Source organism: Mustelus asterias, chromosome 8 (assembly GCF_964213995.1).
Source record: "Mustelus asterias chromosome 8, sMusAst1.hap1.1, whole genome shotgun sequence".
NCBI classification, from domain to species: domain Eukaryota; kingdom Metazoa; phylum Chordata; class Chondrichthyes; order Carcharhiniformes; family Triakidae; genus Mustelus; species Mustelus asterias.
In genome coordinates this window covers 85041259-85060373 of record NC_135808.1, presented here as the reverse complement: position 1 = coordinate 85060373, position 19115 = coordinate 85041259, and the positions used below count along the sequence as shown (strand labels likewise).

General features: G+C 40.1%; 1 protein-coding gene across 2 annotated transcripts in view; it reads right to left on the bottom strand.

Moving 5' to 3' along the window:
- Positions 1-1040: 1040 nt before the first annotated feature.
- dnajc6 (DnaJ (Hsp40) homolog, subfamily C, member 6) overlaps positions 1041-19115 on the bottom strand; it is a 104700-nt gene continuing 86625 nt past the window's right edge. For both annotated transcript variants that reach the window (XM_078219367.1, XM_078219368.1), the window contains 5 exons: positions 18547-18681; positions 13071-13376; positions 11515-11663; positions 8066-8242; positions 1041-2700 (listed from right to left, as the gene is read on the bottom strand). In XM_078219367.1, the coding sequence (XP_078075493.1) occupies positions 2599-2700; positions 8066-8242; positions 11515-11663; positions 13071-13376; positions 18547-18681 (869 nt within the window). In that variant the 3' untranslated portion in view covers positions 1041-2598. The remainder of the gene's footprint in view (positions 2701-8065; positions 8243-11514; positions 11664-13070; positions 13377-18546; positions 18682-19115) is intronic.

Genomic DNA, 19115 nt, shown 5'->3' with positions numbered 1-19115 from the left:
AGTAAGGCTTACATTATCACTGCAATGAAGTTACTGTAAAATTCCCCTAGTCGCCACACTCTGGCACCTGTTCAGGTCAATGAACCTAACCAGCAAGTCTTTCAGACTGTGGGAGGAAACCGGAGAATCCAAAGGAAACCCACGCAGACACAGGGAGAGCATGCAAACTCCACACAGACAGTGACCCAAGCCGGGAATCGAACCCGGGTCCCTGGCGCTGAGAGACAGCAGTGCTAACCACTATGCCGCCCCAATAAACAGAATTCACTGAAGAAGCTTTGAGAAATTTCTTGCAAGTCTCTGGTTTCCAAAAACAGATGGAGGAGGAAAGAAGATAAATTGTACAGGGTTAAAACTATATAATGGTCAAAGGCTGCGAAAGCATTTGGAATAATCAAGGTACAGATGGCATTGATAGAGTCTGCACATGGTAAGAGAAGCTTACGCATTCCAATTATCTACGAAAACAAGTGAGATAATGCCATCTTTATTTACTATCTGGGATAGTTGAATAATATTCGACTAATAGGCAAATATCCATTGTTGATGCCGAGCACCAACAGGTGAGTGGTTAAGTTTTAAATTTTACCCATGCCCCAACTAGCAGGAGCATTTAAAATGAGATATGGAATATAGCATGTCAGGCAGCCCAACAACACTCCATCAAGAGAACTATGTCCCAAGTACCACATGAGAGCCTACCATTCTGCTACTTCAATATTGATTCCTCAGTTTAAAGGTTAAAGTATTGCCTGATGCCATCTTTGTGTTTCTAGTTCAATACTATGTGTAATATGAAATCAGTAAAGGTAATTTTGATTAATTAAAATACAAATAAGTGTGATTTTCTTTGGCTGGCTATTATACAGGTTTATGAATCACTGGAATATCTGTATCCCAACACACATCATCCATCGAGTAAATGAAATGATTTTGTTCAAAAGTGTTCTTTTGTAAAGAGACATTTACTCAATAATCATTTGAGGAAAAGCAGAAACCAATAGAGTTTGATCTGCACTACAACTACAAAAGTCAACTTTCAGCAATACACATTTATGTTTATTTCATATCAATTACAGCCAGTGTTATGTACAAGTTGGAATGAAGACAATAATCTACAAATTACAGACGTTTTCTTAATAGCCATATTTCAAATAACTTGACATCAGATGTAGCAAACACAGAGTGCATAAACTCAATATTCTCTCAATCTACCTCTCCCTCGTCTCCCCACCCCACAAGAACACACAAGTAATAGATCAGGGTTAACATGACATTTCCTGTACTGTATACGCAGGCATAAAGATTACACTGTAAAGCTCTTGTACTCTGTAGTATTAATGATCCACATGATTCACCCAGTCTGTAATGAATGGACAATAAATCTTTTAACTGTTCTGCAATATTGCAGATTGCATAATAAAGCATCTTAAAAATGGAATATTCCAATAAATCATATATAGTACATATGAACAAAATGGTATATGTTTTAAATAAAACATTTGGAATAATGCTCTAGAGTAAAGATCTGATTTTTCCATTAAAGTAAATACAGGAAGTTGTCTGAAAATGGTTTTCCATCTGTACAAATAGTGCTCATAATACAGTCCAAGGCCATTTGCAGACATGCTTCCAAAAGATTTTGTGTGTGTATGTCTCTTGGCATTCATTCACAGCCTGTCAGTTTGTGAGAGGTTGATCTTCCAGAGAATCAATGCTAAATTCCTTTCCTTCCCTTCACTTCAGCAAAAGAAGCTAATGGAATGTTATTGGTTACTTCAGCTTCGGTACAGCAGGTGAAAAGATTTCACTGAAATATATGCTAAGTAGAATTATTGGTCCTGTATGTTTTCCTCTTGTTCCTGTGAGGCTGCATGTATCCTCCACTTGGCAACTGTTCACAATGGCGTTATCAATAGCTGGAGTCAACTTGTGGGAAACAGGGCCACACCATCTTGGTTCACAATAGAGCATATTGCAACAATCCCGAGTGGCCTTCAAGCCAGGTGCTGACTGAGGCTGAAGGTGTAATACTGATCAATATTATCTGGAGATGATTCTAGATATGACTTCGAAAAGCTCGTCAGAAATGTGTTCTTTTATTACAGACCCAGTGATGTTACATTGTCCAGCAATTAGTAACAGTCTCAGCTACACTATTATATGGATTTCAAATGGAAAAACAACACATGTACAGGTGTAATGTGAAGAATTTGAAGTCACATGCAACATATTCCAGAGCAGAGTGAAAAGGTGTGCATAGAGATAAGATTTAGGCAGTATGCTACATATTACATTGCAAACAAAAATAGAAGTTGAAAGGAAAGAGTCAAGTATCACCTTTATCTCAAAAGATATTCCCATGTTTGCATTTCTATTTTCAATATATTCTTTACAAAACCTCATGTGAAAGGACAACAGGTCATTAAAACAATAGTTCATCACATGAGTGGCATCTAAATAATTAATGCAATTAATGCCTGTATACAGATTTACCAAAAGTGAAGCAATGTACATCAACATTTAAAGCAAAAAAAAATACATTCAGCACAGGTACAGAGAGTCAACTGGAAACACAGGCAAGTCATTTGCATTAAATTAGTAGAGAGGTTTTTGACCTTGACTTTCAAACTCTGACCAGGCATCATTCAGTTCCATGAATATCATCTTGGCATATTGTTCATATGGCTCACCAGTGGCCTACAGGGATAAAGTGAAAATTAATATGTCAATTAGTGTAGAGAACAATTTGAGAGATAAACTACCACTAGCTAAACACTAGAGTTATTCTATCTGCTGATTTTTCTCTCTAACTTAAATGCGAGCACAAGGTGAATAGCTCATAAGTTGACTACATAAAACGATGATTTCATACATTATTCACGAGATAATATGAAATGAGAAAAGGACATTAGAGCCTAATAGAGCCAAGCCATTCTATTTACAATGCCACCTTCTATCACTATCTTTCTTACTATGACACCTAATCAAATACAGTCTATTTAATCTCCTAAGAGACAGTATTTGAACATAAATTTACAAATCCGATTTCCGTGTGCTCGTCTGGTATCCTAGTTATACAGTGTTAGTGCATGCTGTGAAGATCACAGCTAAAATATATTCACTAAGCACCCCTGCACTGGCACGTAAAGTCACACTCTCTCCGATTGCTGGGAGTGAGTGAGCAGAGCCACAGTTGGAAACTAAGGAGGACAAATCCTTTTAGTTAACCTGCAGTACTAAGAACCTCCAAACCAGCTGCTCAACTGCCGAATTCAGCGTTACCAGAATTACCCAACTTACCCGCAGTGTTTCACCATCTACTCCTCATGGACAAGTCAAACACTGATTCTTATATCTTTTTAAAAAGTTTATGTTTGGACTCAGTTCTCATTTCTAATGGGTGTACGTACGTTGCATTTATTATAACTCACTCTTTTAACTCAAAAAAGCCTGGTTAAATTGGCTCCTTATAAAACATAAATACATTTGGACTGGGAAAAGGTATCTACAAGGACAGGGATCATTTTTAAATTAACCTTGTCGCGACCAACCAAAGGGATTAGATAAAGAAAGGGGGCCAGTTCATCCCTCCTCACCCAGGGACAAGACAATTTGGGGTATCCTGTCTTGGGATAACAAATTTTGGGACCTCATCCAGGATCTGGTCATATTGCAATCATGGTTTTTGCTTTAGAACAGGACATTGAGACAAACTGTTACATTTCAACCACTGCCCCAGCTGAGATCAGCTAATCCAATGCAAACCGTGCCATTTTAGCACTCAACATTTGCATTATATAAAAAGCCATATCTGCCTTCTCCGGCATTTACAATTCTTTGCTTTCCGTTCGGTGAATACCTTGGTTATTTGTCTCTGTTCAGACCTACACACTTAGCCTGCCAAACCTCATTTACTTATACCTTAGGGCGGCACAGTGGCTAGCACTGCTGCCTCTCAGCGCCAGGGACCCAGGTTCAATTCTGGCCTTGGGTGACTGTGGAGTTTGCATGTTCTCCCCGTGTCTGCATGGGTTTCCTTTGGGTGCTCCGGTTTCCTCCCACACTCCAATTCATGCGGGTTAGGTTGATTGGCCATGCTAAATTGAACCTTAGTGTTAGGGGGATTAGCAAGGTAAATGCATGAGGTTACGGGGATAGGGCTTGGGTGGGCTCATTGTCGGTGCAGTCTCGATGGGCTGAATGGCCTCTTTCTGCACTGTAGGGATTCTATTCTATGATTCTATATCCATCATATCAGTGCAAGTTTATGACATTTTCCTGTTAGCAAGGTAAGTCAAACTGAACAAGGTTACCATAGTAATAAAAGCAAAATTCTGCAAATGCCAGAAATCTGAAACAAAAACAGAAAGTGCTGGATAAACCCAACAAGTTTGGCAGCATCTGCAGAGATAAAAAGAGTTAACATTTTGGATCAAAATGATCCTCTGCAGAAGGATCATTTAGATCCAAAATGTTAACTCTGTTTCTCTCCACATATACTGCCAGACTGCTGAGGTTACCATGGTTTTCAATCCACAACCTGATGGTATTCTGGAAAGTCATGCAACAAATGCACCCTTAGTTTGTTCATACTGACCAACCCTTTGAACTGCTTCATGCTTTCAATCGAGTAACACTTTAAAAACAAACCCAAGTTCATTTCCCATCTTGTAATTTTCTTCAGAAAAGTCTTGATGGTTCGATGCATGAGAAACCTCCTTGCTAATGTGATTTTTGAATAGTCTACAAGAGATTTGTGGAAGCAGCTCAGCTCTCCAAATTTCAAGGCCCATATTAAAAGACTCTCGCTCCAACAGGACAGTGATTGAGTTCACCCAATCAGCACCGCAGACGAATCCATGCATCATTCCACTCTATAGCATCAGATGTTGATGCTCCATTAATGATATATAATTCATAGTTTGACATTTTAAAAACTTCGAGATAAGGTAAATCTAATACTTTCCATTTCAGGCATCCAAAGTCAGCATTCCTGGATAAGTACATGCTTCAACTTTTATAATCACCCACATCTCTTGAACACTGCACACCAGTCCAACCATCATCAGGAAACAACACTCCATGGCATGGGTATATAACCTCAGGCTTCATGAGGTCCTCAAACCCTGGAAATTTGGCTGTAACATTCTATGTGTATTCAATTCTTAATGAGACAGATTTTAATATGCGCGGTGAATTAATAACATTGGTTGTTCATTAGACTTACACTTACCCATAGACTTTCTATAGGTTTTTTTACACAGCAAGTTGTCTGCCATGTTCAACATGGGATCTTGGATCTGATCAAACAACTGTGCAACTCAATCGATCAGATTGAAGAATGGCTAATGAAAGTAGAGTTTGAATCAGCGGGTGAATTAAAAGTCATTCCAACTTGGACACCCTCAACAAGAGCCCACCTCTAGGTTTCAATCTCGTCTCCAGACAGTCTTCCCCTGGATTCCTGTGTCTGCATTCCAGCACCAACACACAAACATTACCCAAGCTCTTCAGTAATGAAGTGCAGATCACGACTGTTCCAAAGGGTTCCTTCCATTTCAACAGCCTGCAGTACGAGTTGCCAACCTTCTGTTACCTTCTTAGCTCTTCAAGGCTTCTCTTGAGCCCCTATTACTTATTGTCCAACAACAGCCAGTTATATGCTCACAATCTCTCTGTCTGTTCCTTCCCTTTTTCTTTTAAACTGGGACCTCGCCCTGGCGCTTGTCCAGGACCTACTTTGGGACCTCTCCCTGGCTCCAGTCTGGGACTCTTCTCCGAAATTGCACTCTGCTCCCAAGTCACATGATTGGTGGTTTTTGCACTATTTCCTTTTTACATAGGAGCACTGGGCCTGTCCTCGACCTGAAGAACTACAAAAAGGCCAGACTGTATGCATCGCTTACTCCTGGTCTGCGCACATGCGGAAACTCCAAGCATCTATCAAGGTTTGGAATTGCCATCCCTGACTCACCAAGAAGGCAAGTTGGATGCTGTAACAAAAGTATTTGAGAGGGGCCAAATTTTAGAGTCCCAGGGCAATATTTCAGGATGATTTGGCCAATCTCCAGGTTTGGACTAATAAAAGCAAATACTTTGTGCACTATATCATAGAAACTCTACAGTGCAGAAGGAGGCCATTCGGCCCATCGAGTCTGCACCGACAACACCCCAGGCCCTATCCCCACAATCCCACACATTTATCCCACTAATCTCTCTAACCTACACATCCTGGGATACTATGGGCAATTTAGCGTGGCCAATCAACCTAACCCACACATCTTTGGACTGTGGGAGGAAACCAGAGCACCCGGAGGAAACTCACGCAGACACGGGGAGAATGTGCAAACTCCACACAGACAGTGACCCGAGCCGGGAATCGAACCCGGGTCACTGGAGCTGTAAGGCAGCAGTGCAACCACTATTAACTGGCAGACAGTGACCCAGCTCCAACATGAAAAGCCCAATCAACTCTTTCTAATCTTCAATGGCAGCACAATTACAGAGTCTTTTATCTTAAATATCCTGGAGATCACCACTAACTGGATCAGTCAATTCAGCACCATGACTACACGATTAGGCTTGGATATTCAAGTAGCTCCCTTCGTAACCTATCAAAACCATGGCCCATAACTTCTTCAGACCATCAATCATTTGTGGATTGCCACTCCATACTGACTTATCTGTACTTAAATTCTAAGGCACCTAACTCAGGCCAATTGAGACTCTAGAAACGAAGCACATCCTTAGCTCCAGCATCAAAGTATAAAAGGAGCAGAATGAAGGAGGACATGCCCCCTTTCTACAGCACTGGCTGCCATAAAACAGGTGAGTTTAAAGATCCCATTGAAAGGGAGAAAGTAAGTATCTAAGGTAAGTGAAAGGGATGTGGGGGTGGGGGAGTTTGGACATCAGGGGGATGGCGGGAATTCAGAGTTCGAGGGGGCGTTGGGAGAAAATCGCATAGGAGGCGGGGTGTTTAGTAGGGGGCTATCCCATGTGGGGATTGGTCTGGGTCTTTAAAAATAGTTACTCTGAAGTTAGAATTTCTTTTTTTCCTTCAGAGTCACTCTTTCAGAGTAACTATCAGCTTAAAACTGGTAGAACCATCTGAAGTTAGCGATTTAAATCATTTTGTTGGATGGTTTACTAGTGCATGACAATTGTCCAGGGAAAGTTAGTCCTTCTGAACAATTGCCGGGTAAACTCTTCCCTGGGAACTTCCAGGTGGGATTCCTCAGCGCATCTTTTGGCTACCCCCTTCCCCCAATTCTGATGTTGGGGACACAGGAAGTTACAGGCCCCATCTCTCTATTTACAAAGTTAAAGTCAGGAACTTCGTAAATGCAAACCACTTAATTGGGTGAGTGCAGCCACAGCAGAAGAGGCTCAAAATCATTCAGAATACAATAGTTCACTTGGCCATTGTTCCTGACACAAGAATCACAGCCCATTTTTCGTGCACTGTGGTTTAAATGTGTGCTATCTCCATGAGGTGCTACCCTTAACAAGGATAAAAGCATTAATGCTGTGGGAACACTATTACATACAACTATCCACCCAATTCACTATCCTGACTTCAATGTATATAGTCTTCCTTCAAAGTTGCTGGGACCTCATCCTGGAATTTGTTATTTATCATGATAGGAGCACTGTCACAAAAGCCTTAATGGTCAATAAGGTTGCCCTTCACCCTCTATCACCACCGCATCCTCAACATGCTTTTGCTAGTGTTGCCTTCAAATATAACAAAGAAAATCCCAGCTACATTGCAATATAATGACATTTCCATTTTTCGCACCAATTTGTGATCAGAGATTATTCTTCCATATTAAATTGGTAATATTTGTATCTCTATGAAATATGCCATAGTTATGTCAGACGGGCCATTCATTGGGAGGGGACATGGTCTAACCCAAGATGTTGCATTCCAATATTCATGATCCATGCATTGTAGGGTGAATTGTCTAAAACAGTCTACCCAATACCCCAAACAATAATGATTCAAATATACTGAGAAGAGATCACAAGTGCTAGCACTTAAATTGAAAAGGAAACTTACTTTATCAGGATGAACAACAAGTACTGCCTTCCGATAGACTTTTTTCACTTGTTCAGGAGTCACCAGATCGGCCATACCTACAGGCTTCCATTTGGTCTCTCCTTCCCATAGAACAGTATGCATTGTTGACAGCAATGCACGTATATTTCTCTCTTTTCCTTCAATCCAATCCAATAACTGAAATAATCAAAAGAATTAATCATCGCTTTATGAATAGCATATAACCAACAGAACAATAGATGACAAAAGCAAAATATGGATACTGGAAATTTGAAATAAAAACAAAGTGCTGGAAACAATCAGAAGATCAGGCGGCCTCTGTGGAGAGAGAAAGTGAGTTAATATTTTAGGTCAATGAGCTTTAAACATTAACTCTGTTTTTCTCTCCACAGATGTTGCCTAATCTATTTCCTCTCCACAATGCTGCCTGACCTATTAGGATAGATGAAGAAATTTATTTCTGGACATTGTGAAAAGACATTACAGTGAAAACCAATGTATTTCTAATGTAGCTTTATCCTCAAAAACTCAAGGCACATTCATACTAGGGATACTAGGGAAGCACAGTGGTTAAAACAGGTTTGATTCTGGCCTTGGGTGACTGTGTGGAGTTTGCACGTTTCCCGTGTCTGAGTGGGTTTCCTCCAGGTGCTCTAGTTTCATCCCACTGTCCAACGATGTGCAGGATTAAGTGGATTGACCATGCTAAATAGCCCTTTAGCATCTCAAGATGTGTAGGTTAGGGGGATTAGCAGGGAAAATATGTGAGGTTACGGGAATAGTGTGAGGGGTAAGGGCCTGGGTAAGTTACTCTGTCAGAAAGTGAGTTGGTGCAGACTCAATGAGCTGAATGGCCTCCTTCTGCACCGAGGGGTTCTATGAACTTCTATTATAATTCTGGGTAGAGATTCATTCTTCTGGTACAGTATCCACATCACATATGCCCTATTAAGGTGTGGCATGAATCAGATAGAAAGTAAAGTGAATTTTACTTTACCCCAACAGATAAGAATCCTGACCTACCCTGAATTAATAAAAAAATATATTGTGGAATGGTGCAGCTACATAATGCTGAAGGTGAATACTTGTCGTTATGTATGCGCATCTTTGTTGTAATGATTAAAGTGAAATTTACTATTTTATTGGAAGTATTGTTTTCCTGTCAAATCATGTTTAAATTTGCATTGTTTCAGATTCTTGATAAAGTAACAATTACAAAACAGTGAAATCTTCTTGGTGGTTTCTTCATTTAGCGGTTGTTTGGTAAATTTGGTTTACAATTTCCCCCATGGGGATCACAAAAAAAGACCCATCCTGCCAGTCAAACAGAAGACTTTCCAACTCACATATCTTGGCTATATTAAGGTACTTTCCCATTGCAAGGATAACATTTCAACAGATAATGCTGTAAATCAGATGGCCACTGCATCGTCTTGATGTACTTCCAAGATAGGATTTTGTTTTTGTCTAGTCTTAGAATGGAATAAAGAGTAATAAAATTTGGTTGCTTAGCTGAGATTCCAGTCTCTTCTTTTTTGTGCTGGTCTATTCTTTAACATTCTTTCCATCATAATGCAGACAGCCAAATTCAAAATGCAAATTAGAAATGCCAAATTCTACTCCGTGTTCTTGAACTTGTATTTTTCTTTGGAAATATAATTAAAATTTAAGGTCCTGAATGTGAGTCAGGAAATTTGCTCAAAGTTGACAGATAGAAATTGCTCACTTACAAAGGATGGGCTAAATTCCCTCAAGGCCTTTTCCTATTCCTAAAAAATCTTGCATTCCCATACCCAATTCCATTTTTTTTGTAAATGGAGATAATACTTTTTGACATCTTTTTCTTCATTTTGATTTTGAAGAGCGGTTGGAATATCATTCAAGTGGCCATTTCAAGAATGTAAATGACAGGATTCATCATCAAGGTCTCAGCCTCTGATTTAAGATTCTTCAGATGCAGATGTAGTCCCTTCAGTTTTTTGGGCTTGCTCCCACCATTCAATATTATGGCTGATCTGATCGTGGCTTCAACTCCACTTTGCTGCATGCCCTCCATAACTCTCAACTTGCTTGTAAAAATCCATCTAACCAAGCCTTGATTACATTCAAATTCCTAGCCTCCACTGCTTTCCAGGGAAGATAATTCCAAAGATTAACAACTCTCAGTAAAAAAAATCTTCATCTCCATTTTAAATAGAAGGCAGTTATTTTTAAAACTGTGATCCCTAGTTTTAGACGCCCAGGAGGGGAAACATTCTCTCAACATCTACTTTGTCAAGACTCCTCATAATTCTATTTGTTTCAGAAGATCACCTCTCATTCTTCTAAACGCCAATCTTTCCTCATAAGAAAGCATATTCATCCCAGATATCAATCTAGTGAACCTTCTCTCAATTTCCCCCAATACAAGTATAGCCACCCTCCTTAAATAAAGATTCCAAAACTCTCACCGATGCCGTGTCCATAGAATCCCTACAGTGCAGATGGAAGCAATTTGGCCCATCGAGCTGCACCGACTCTCCAAAAGAGTATCCCACCCAGACCCTTCCCTCCGCCCTATCCCCATACCCCACGTATTTACCATGGCTAACCCACCAGTTGGATTGGTGGTGTTAAATTGCACCTGCTGGGTTAGCCATGGTAAATCTTGATCTTCTAAGGTAATATCATTTAGCACTAATGAGCTCATCCCATTCTTTATTAACAGAGTTACCCCATCTCCCTTTATTTTCTTCCACTCCTCCGAAATATTAAGTACCCCTGAATATTTTCAGCCTTAGACATTTTGCAACCATGTCCCTGTAATGGCTAACATGTCATAACCATCCATTTCTACTTATTCCATAAAATTATCCATCTTGTTACCAAAGCTGTATGCACTCAAATAGAATTTAATTCTGTATTTTTCCCTACCATGACCCTATTTACTGGTGCACTCTAAGTTTGCATATTCTGTGCCTTCCTGTCACACTCTAGTCATCATTAACTGTAGTGCTATCCTACACTATTGTGTTGTTTTTTCTGTTAGCTTTCTAAATCTCCCCTCAGATGAACCCTCCCCTTCCCACTATTTAGTTTAAAGCTCTCTCTACAGAGTTAGTTATCCAATTCACCAGTCCAAATCTCAAGTTAATTAATCTCATAATTCTGCACTGCAGTGCAATTAAGATTGGCAATCGTGTCAATGTTTTGTTGGTATGTATCCCACACAGTGCCACCAACGTGGGCAGCTATCATTCAGCGCCAAGTGAACTGTACTGAACGAGGCTTGGAAGCAGTCTGGCCATTTGCCCTGGGAAGCTGTAGAGCTCCAGAAGGCACAAGAATGACATTACAGAAGATATCTTAACAAAATGGTTTTCTCCACAAGGAAAAATAACTGAAGAGAGTTTTATGAAAGACTGCATTTGCCCATTTTCATTGCTTGTATAGTTAAAAGTACCAGTCACCTTTAGTTTCTCTGGATCCATGTCTTTAGCCATCTCCTCCTTTCTCATTTCAGATATTGTCTTAGGACCTTTATCCTTCTTCTGGGAAGCAAACCCTTGGCTTGAAAGCAAGTCCTCAAAGTTACTATCTGCAACCTTTGGTCGTGTTCCTAAAATAAATGCAACATCAATACTATAAATTACAAGGTGCTGGGTTAGCTAAATACAAAGGTAAAACAGTCACTTGATGAACAGTTTTTGGCTGGAAAGCTTGCCTGCAATTTATTGGACCTATCAATACTTGATAAACCAAAATAGCCAATACCTTTTAATTCACTGTAAATGTAATTTTAATTAATTTGTAAAGTACCATGATCCTAACAAACATCTTGCTTAAGGGTCATTCTACAGATTAAGGCAAAATTATGGTGGGATATGTTAGACCTGATATCAACTATGCATCTGTGGACAGAGAAATAATAAAAATATTTATTTTCAAACAAACTGTGTTGAATTGGTTTGCTTCACTATCCAATCGGAAGCTAGAATAACCGTTCGAGCCAAATGTGTTCCCTTGCTTTACTTTTCTGATGGGCAAACACTGAATTCCAGCTAAGTTAATATCCTGCTGCCAAAACAGTCTTAAATTATAGGCACATTGGACAGCAAGTCTTACTCCAGTTTACAATAAGTCTTTGGGTTGAAAGTAATGTCTACCCCCCCATTTTGTGGCACTTTTTACTGAAAACACTAACTCGAACAGGAATATAGTCCCATAGATATTGATTGCCCTCTGCGAAAGGAGTTCCCCACCCCACCAACCCAGCAAACTTGCCCCACCTAGCCACCTGATTCTTCATGTGCAAGCACAAATGGTAAAGGCTGCAATTGCATATGTATGCACTTTCCAGGCGGGGAGCACTAGGTAGCAACCAGAAATAGATAACATGATTGATTGATCCCTTCCTTACTCGAAAAGCACCGACTCCAATTTCAGTAGCCTTACTTCCCCCCTGAAATCAACTAAATTGATTACTGCCTTCCCAAATGTTTTCACCTTTTCCTGTCTTCCTGGGTCACACTTCTTGGAGTCAAGGATAAGTACGTGACCTGGTGCTCACAGCCAATGTTTCGCAAAACATGCACAGGAAGGTGCACAAGAGCTATTACTTTTCCTTTTGTTTGTCCCCCATGGATGTATTTTATGCCTCAAATTAATGCAACAGAAATCAGTTGATGGAATTAAGGAAAACAAAACTGCATAAAACCAGTCCACAGTGAAGACAAATAATTAAATGGATGGGAACACGCTTTGATCAATGAAAATCAACAAGTGAAATCTTGGAAGACCAGCAACATGTTGCTGTAGTAATAAATTACGTAAATTCAACACAAGTTTATAATTCTGTTATCCAGTAAGCTTTGAATTTCAGCCGGGCATGATAAGAAACTGGCAATTCCAAAAGGGAAGGAAGGAAAAAAGGGGTAATCTTGAAGATGCGCTTGGAGGCATCTGCCAGTTCCCGCCTTTGGCTCGGCAGACATAAAAAAGGGAGTCAAAAAACATTCATACTTACCATAGGCAGGGCCTCGTGGCCCACGTTCCTCGCGAGTACCCATCATGCCAGTAAAGCTCACATTATAGTTGGGTCTATTTTGTGGAGATGATTGGGGTATTGGTTGTTGGGGCTTTGTTTGTTGTGGTTTAGCTTGTGGCTGTTGCCAGGCAGATGAGCCTTGTTGCCAAGGAAATCCTGCGTTCTGCTGCCAAGAACCTCCTCCCGCTGGTTGAGGGGATTGTTTCTGTGGAGAGCCCATTGGTTGAAAAGATCCTCCCGGTGTTCCGGTGGGTGTGGTGGGTTTGCTTGAGAATGCAGAGCCACCTATCGTTGGAGCACATACAACAATTAAACTTGTGAAAATAGCTCTCAACACAAATGATTCTTCTTTTGCTATTCATCCCAAATTTCTAGGAGAAACAGTGACACGTGTTTATTCTTTCTTTCCACGAAAATATGTGGATGCCTGACTAACCCAAAATGCTGCTGTTTTGGAAGCATCCCAATGCATGCACATTATGCTTATGAAAGAAAAGAGCTTCAATTCAGCAAGTCCCAGTTCACAAATCCAGACTGAAGAATAGACATCCGAAATGCTGGAACACTGTAAATTGCATGCAGGATACACCCATTGTCAAATGAGGATTTGAATAACATAACCACTATGGGGCTGTACGTGGCTCAGCACATCAATGGAACAAGTTGCAAGTTGAAAGACACTTGCACCTTCCATGCACCACGAGCTGACATATCCAATGACTGTGGCAGTCTGAAACTGAAAACTGGCTTCACTGTCTTCCAGGCATGCTGCATAACTGAATTATTGAAATGGTGCTGTGAAAGAGTACAGTTATTCCACTCTCATCACAGCCACCTTACCCATCTTCACCTCCATTAGATAAGTAGCCAGATGCCGAACCACTTGTTGGTGTATCCATAGACTTGAGGCGGCATGGTGGCACAGTGGTTAACACTGCTGCCTCACAGGACAGGGACACAGGTTCGATTCCTGGCCTGGGTCACTGTTTGTGTAGTGTGCATATTCTCCCCGTGTCTGCGTGGGTTTCCTCCGGATGCTCCAATTTCCTCCCTCAGTCCGAAAGATGTGCTGGTTAGGTGCATTGACTATGCCAAATTCTCCCTCAGTATACCCAAACAGGCGCCAGAGTGTGGCAACTAGGGGATTTCCACAGTAACTTCATTGCAGTGATAATGTAAGCCTCACTTGTGACTAATAAATAAACTTTAAACTTTGTACACACCCGTTGGGTTTCTCTTTTTATTTTTTGCCCGTCACTTCTTAGTCTCAGTTATATTTTTGAGTCTTTCCACTCTTCAACTCTAGATTATTTTGTGTCTTGCATCTTAAATCACTGTTACTGCCAAGTTGCAACTCCCACATTTTTGTCAAGAGTTTTTTGAGATCCAAGGCAAGCTCTCAGTAATTTGTCAGGAATATCAGGCACAGACTTTACAAGCAATTTTAACCCTACACCTTCACATTAAAACAGTCTGTTATTTACCCATCTGACTGCCTCCAGGGTCACATTATCTATATTTTTAACCTGCTCTCCTAAGCTAGCAGTGGGAACACCCGCCCAAAGTAGATGGAATTATTCCCTACAAATACGTGTCAAAACCCAATGATGCCCCTCGGAAGCAACTGCAATTTTAACAGTCTTGAATAGGGAAGTTTCCTGACCAGCACTCCAAATCAGCTTTCAATGCTTGCTTTCTCCCCACCCAATCACAATTTTATGTGGGGCAGACAAGGCCTAGGCCCTGGTTCCATTTGAAGTCCCAAGTGGCTAATTATTGGCCACACAAGGACCACTTCCCGCCTGGCCTCAATTCAAATCTTCCATTTTGATTACAGCTCTGACACCCAATAGATGTTTACAACCTATTTGAATACCAGGTTCTAAGGAGTTGTCCACAGCACATTACAAGTTCAACGTGAGACAATTTCCTTTTCTGGGCTTTTGAGTGCATTACCTGTGGGTGTATAGTCAGGAAAGTGCACCCAAATTAACATCCATTTGTGGGCCCATTTTGCCAGTGTCTGTTTATACTCCAATTTCATTGGTAAAATTGGAACATAAAAATGGCTGCAAGTAGAAACCACTATAAACATTTGGGGCCTAAGGAAAACATTGAACTCACCATATATTTCTTCTTATATGAAAATTAAAATTTAAAGCCATCCAACTTCAATTCATGCACATGAGCCACAGTGAAAGCTTTTCAATGTTTAATGTGACTTCCATTGATGTCACCAAAATGCATTAAAACAACAGAAGATATGAAGCCAGTCTCTATAAGAGCAAAAAAACTACAATTGCATAGCCAGCTGCACTTGGCATTCAGAGCTTAAATTTACACTAATTTACACCAGCATAATTGCTGGAATTCCATGTGTACTGCTCTTTAGTCTGGGAGTGGAGCCATTACAATGATGCAAATTGTATATGAGCACATGGATAGAGTGCAAAAGGAATGGGGAAATATGGATATGGGGAAAGTACCTGTGAAAAACCCTTACACCCCAGTTTCCTTGATCTTTTATACTGAGTGTTTACTTAGGCCACAATTATATGCATCGCTGAGTACAAAAACATGGGAAAATTCTACCAGATGCGGTTTTTCCATCAAACCATTTTTGACCGCTGCATAATTCTGTACAATTATTTTAATTTTTATTGGAAAGAAGATTTGTAAAATAAAGACAAAAGAACAAAAAAAAATTACAAGAAAAGATTTGAACTCTTCTTAAAAACAGCATCTTGGTCCCAGTAACGTCCTTAACAATACCAGAGGCCGAAACCTATGTGAAAATCCCCAATCTTGAACTTACATAGGTTCCAGAACCATCACAATTACTTGGCGGATCCAAACTAACGGCTCCCATCATACAGTATTAACAACTTCCACAAACGCATTGAGAATAGCTATTCATACAGCACAACAAAACTTTTAAGATCTGGCCCCTCCAGTTAAAAGTTACTCACAACAAAAATCATCTTTCAGTAACCATTTTTTTTGCATGAAAATTAAAACAAGATGAAGCATTGAGAATTGTGCTATTATTCAAGTTGAGGAAAGGTGTAAATAAATACCTTGGATTTAAATTTTTAATTTATTTTGGAAGTAACATTTTGTTGCAGATATTTTTGTTTATGGTTCTTTCATTCATTCATGGGATGAGAGTGCCGCTGGCTTACATTTTATTGTCCATCGCCAATTTTCCTTCAGAAATTGGTGGTGGGCTGCGTTCTTGAACTGCTGCAGTCCATGTAGTGTAGGTACACCCACAATACTGTTAGGGAGGGAGTTCCAGGATTTTGACCCAGTAACAGTGAAGGTCAAATGTTTCCAAGTCAGGATGGTGAGTGGGCTTGGAGGGAAACTTCCAGGTGGTGGTGTTCCCATGTGGCTGCTGTCCTTGGCCTTCTAGATGGTGGTGTTGGGGTTCGGAGGTGCTGTCTAAGGAGCCTTGGTGAGTTCCTGCAATGCATTTTGTAGATGGTACACACTACTGCTGCTGTGCATTGGTAGAGAAGGGAGTGAATGTTTGTTGGCAGGGTGCCAATCAAACAGGCTGCTTTGTCTTGGATAGTGCCAAGCCTCCTGAATGTTGTTGGAGCTGCACTCATCCAGTCAAGTGGATGCGATTTGTAATCTGCAAATTAATTTAGTCTTAAATAGGTTTAGTTCTTTGCTATAAAACCCATTCAGTAAATGGATAATAAAAAATGGCTTCTCCATTCTTCATAGTTATTTATTTACATCAATTTGGTAAGTGAGGAAAACAAACTTCTTTATCATTTATTCCCAGAACAGGGAAATAAGAATACTGATCCAAACTGTTTTTTCCATCTGGATCTGCAGTGGGCAGGGGCAACACAACTGATTCCCCATTCCTCAGGAATCCAAAAAAGTTACCTTTACTGTTTCTGGAACATCTCTTACAATTACCTTTCTAAATTCAACCCCTGGCTGAATATCAAGGAAAATTGGTTAATGTATAAAAAAATCTTGCTTATATTATGCATTGTGTCTCAATTTTCACCTTGAGTAGCATGCTTGTATATATGCACATTTCTTATAATCGATTAGGTTACTAGTTCAAAGTTTTGCATTTTTAAAATAGCAACAAATCCTAACTAGGAAGCTAGAACACTAGTACATCAGAAAGGAAAGGATAAATGCCATCGAACTCTGGGTATTTATTTGTTTGACCTTTTCAACAAATCTATAGTTCCCATCTCATTTGCATTGAAGTCATGAATTTTACCTTAGTTTTCTTATTAGAACCATGACTCATGAGACTTCACTCAACAGAATCAGTTTTGTGTAGTTACATGTTATTGAGGATGGCTGCAACACACTGATCTCCATTCATCTCTCTAATGACTCTCCTAGCCTCACAATACACAGCATCATAATTCATCTTTATAGCAGTTTCTGATTGTTGTAAAGAAATTTGAGGACCACTTAAAAAGCACTTCAATTTCGCCCAGCGGTTCTTAGTGGATGAGTGAATACTGGTGGATCGTTTCAGCTCAAATTTGACTTTGGCTGCAGAAACAAAACCAAATTGAATAGGCTGCAACATCTGCTGTTGAGGCCATTCAGCAACCATGCACCCGAGTTTCAGATGAGCAATATTATTCTGATGGATGATTCCCTTAGCACAATCAATGCAAAGCCTGTCAAATCCTCGAATCTGGCTCTTACAAAGCCAGCATCTATCCTAAAGTAGCTAAGGACTGACCTGAAGGGAAAAGGTTAACAGACGGTGACCTCAAGTTTCCCCACTGGCATTATACATTAACATTATTGGTAAACAAAGGGTGTAGTTATTCACAACGACATAATAATTGCTGCGCTGGTCTCACTCACACACCAATGGTGATTGAACCTTGAGACTGTTCCTGAAGGGATTCCTATGACCTTCAAAGCTCAAGGCTAGGAACATTCCACTGCTCGATGAAAAAAGTTCAGGAAATCATTTTGACATACCTACCGGCATTATGCTGGGAAATATTTACTTATTTTTGGACAGATAGTGAAGTGAGCATGCTCCAACAACTAGATATTCAATGATTTGGTATACTTGGAACCTTCATCAGGAGAATATTTAAATATTTGTTTGCCTCTTATTTGGAAACATAAAGCTTATAATCAACCCCATTAAAAAGGTACACTATACTGCCATTTGTCCCTCTATTTTGGCTGTGACTTCAGTCAACTAAACTCCACAATCAGAAATTTTCCTCTCAAGTTCCTCCACCTCCCTCTCCTTCTTTCTAACCCTCCTTAGAATTTCGTCTTTGACTCCGCGTTTTTTTTTCTTGATGCTTCCGTAGAAGGCCATGGAACATTTTTCTATTTTAAGAGCCTAAGTTGTCGTTGTCCTTGCTGAGATTACAATGCCTTCTTCTTCATGATCATTCCCACTAGGAATTTCAGTAAGCATATTTACAGAACTAACCTGCTAAATTGGCACCAAGAGCACCCAAGTCAGCAAACGGATCCAGTGTCTGTGGCTTGCGCTGATGAGTAGGAGTACAATGTAATGAGCTGGTAGGACTGGTATTTGCTGATCTGCTGACACCCCTGACCCCACCTGTTAGGAAAAAGAAACAGGAAAATAATCTCACTTGTCGACCAAATCAGTAAATCAGTGACATTCCATTCCTCTAACCCCAACTAGCTCACCAAATGCAATACATCAATTTCTGTCATAGACAGCAAGAAGACTATCCGTCCGCAGGTTTATATCAAAGTCACGTGAGGAAACAAAAGACAAACTTAAACAGCCAGTGACCACACGTTATTAAAGCCTCTTTCTTCATGGATAAAGGCCCTAAACTCTCAACATTCCAAAACTTCCAACATGGGGAATTCAGAATGCCTTCACCACACACTTATCCACCAATGTGCAATCTCACTGCAAAATAGTAATTTAAATGATGATTCTGGACGATTCCCCATGCTCAAATGAATGTGCTGTAACATTTCTACTTTTAACACTAACTCTCCTAGGATAGGAACAACGTG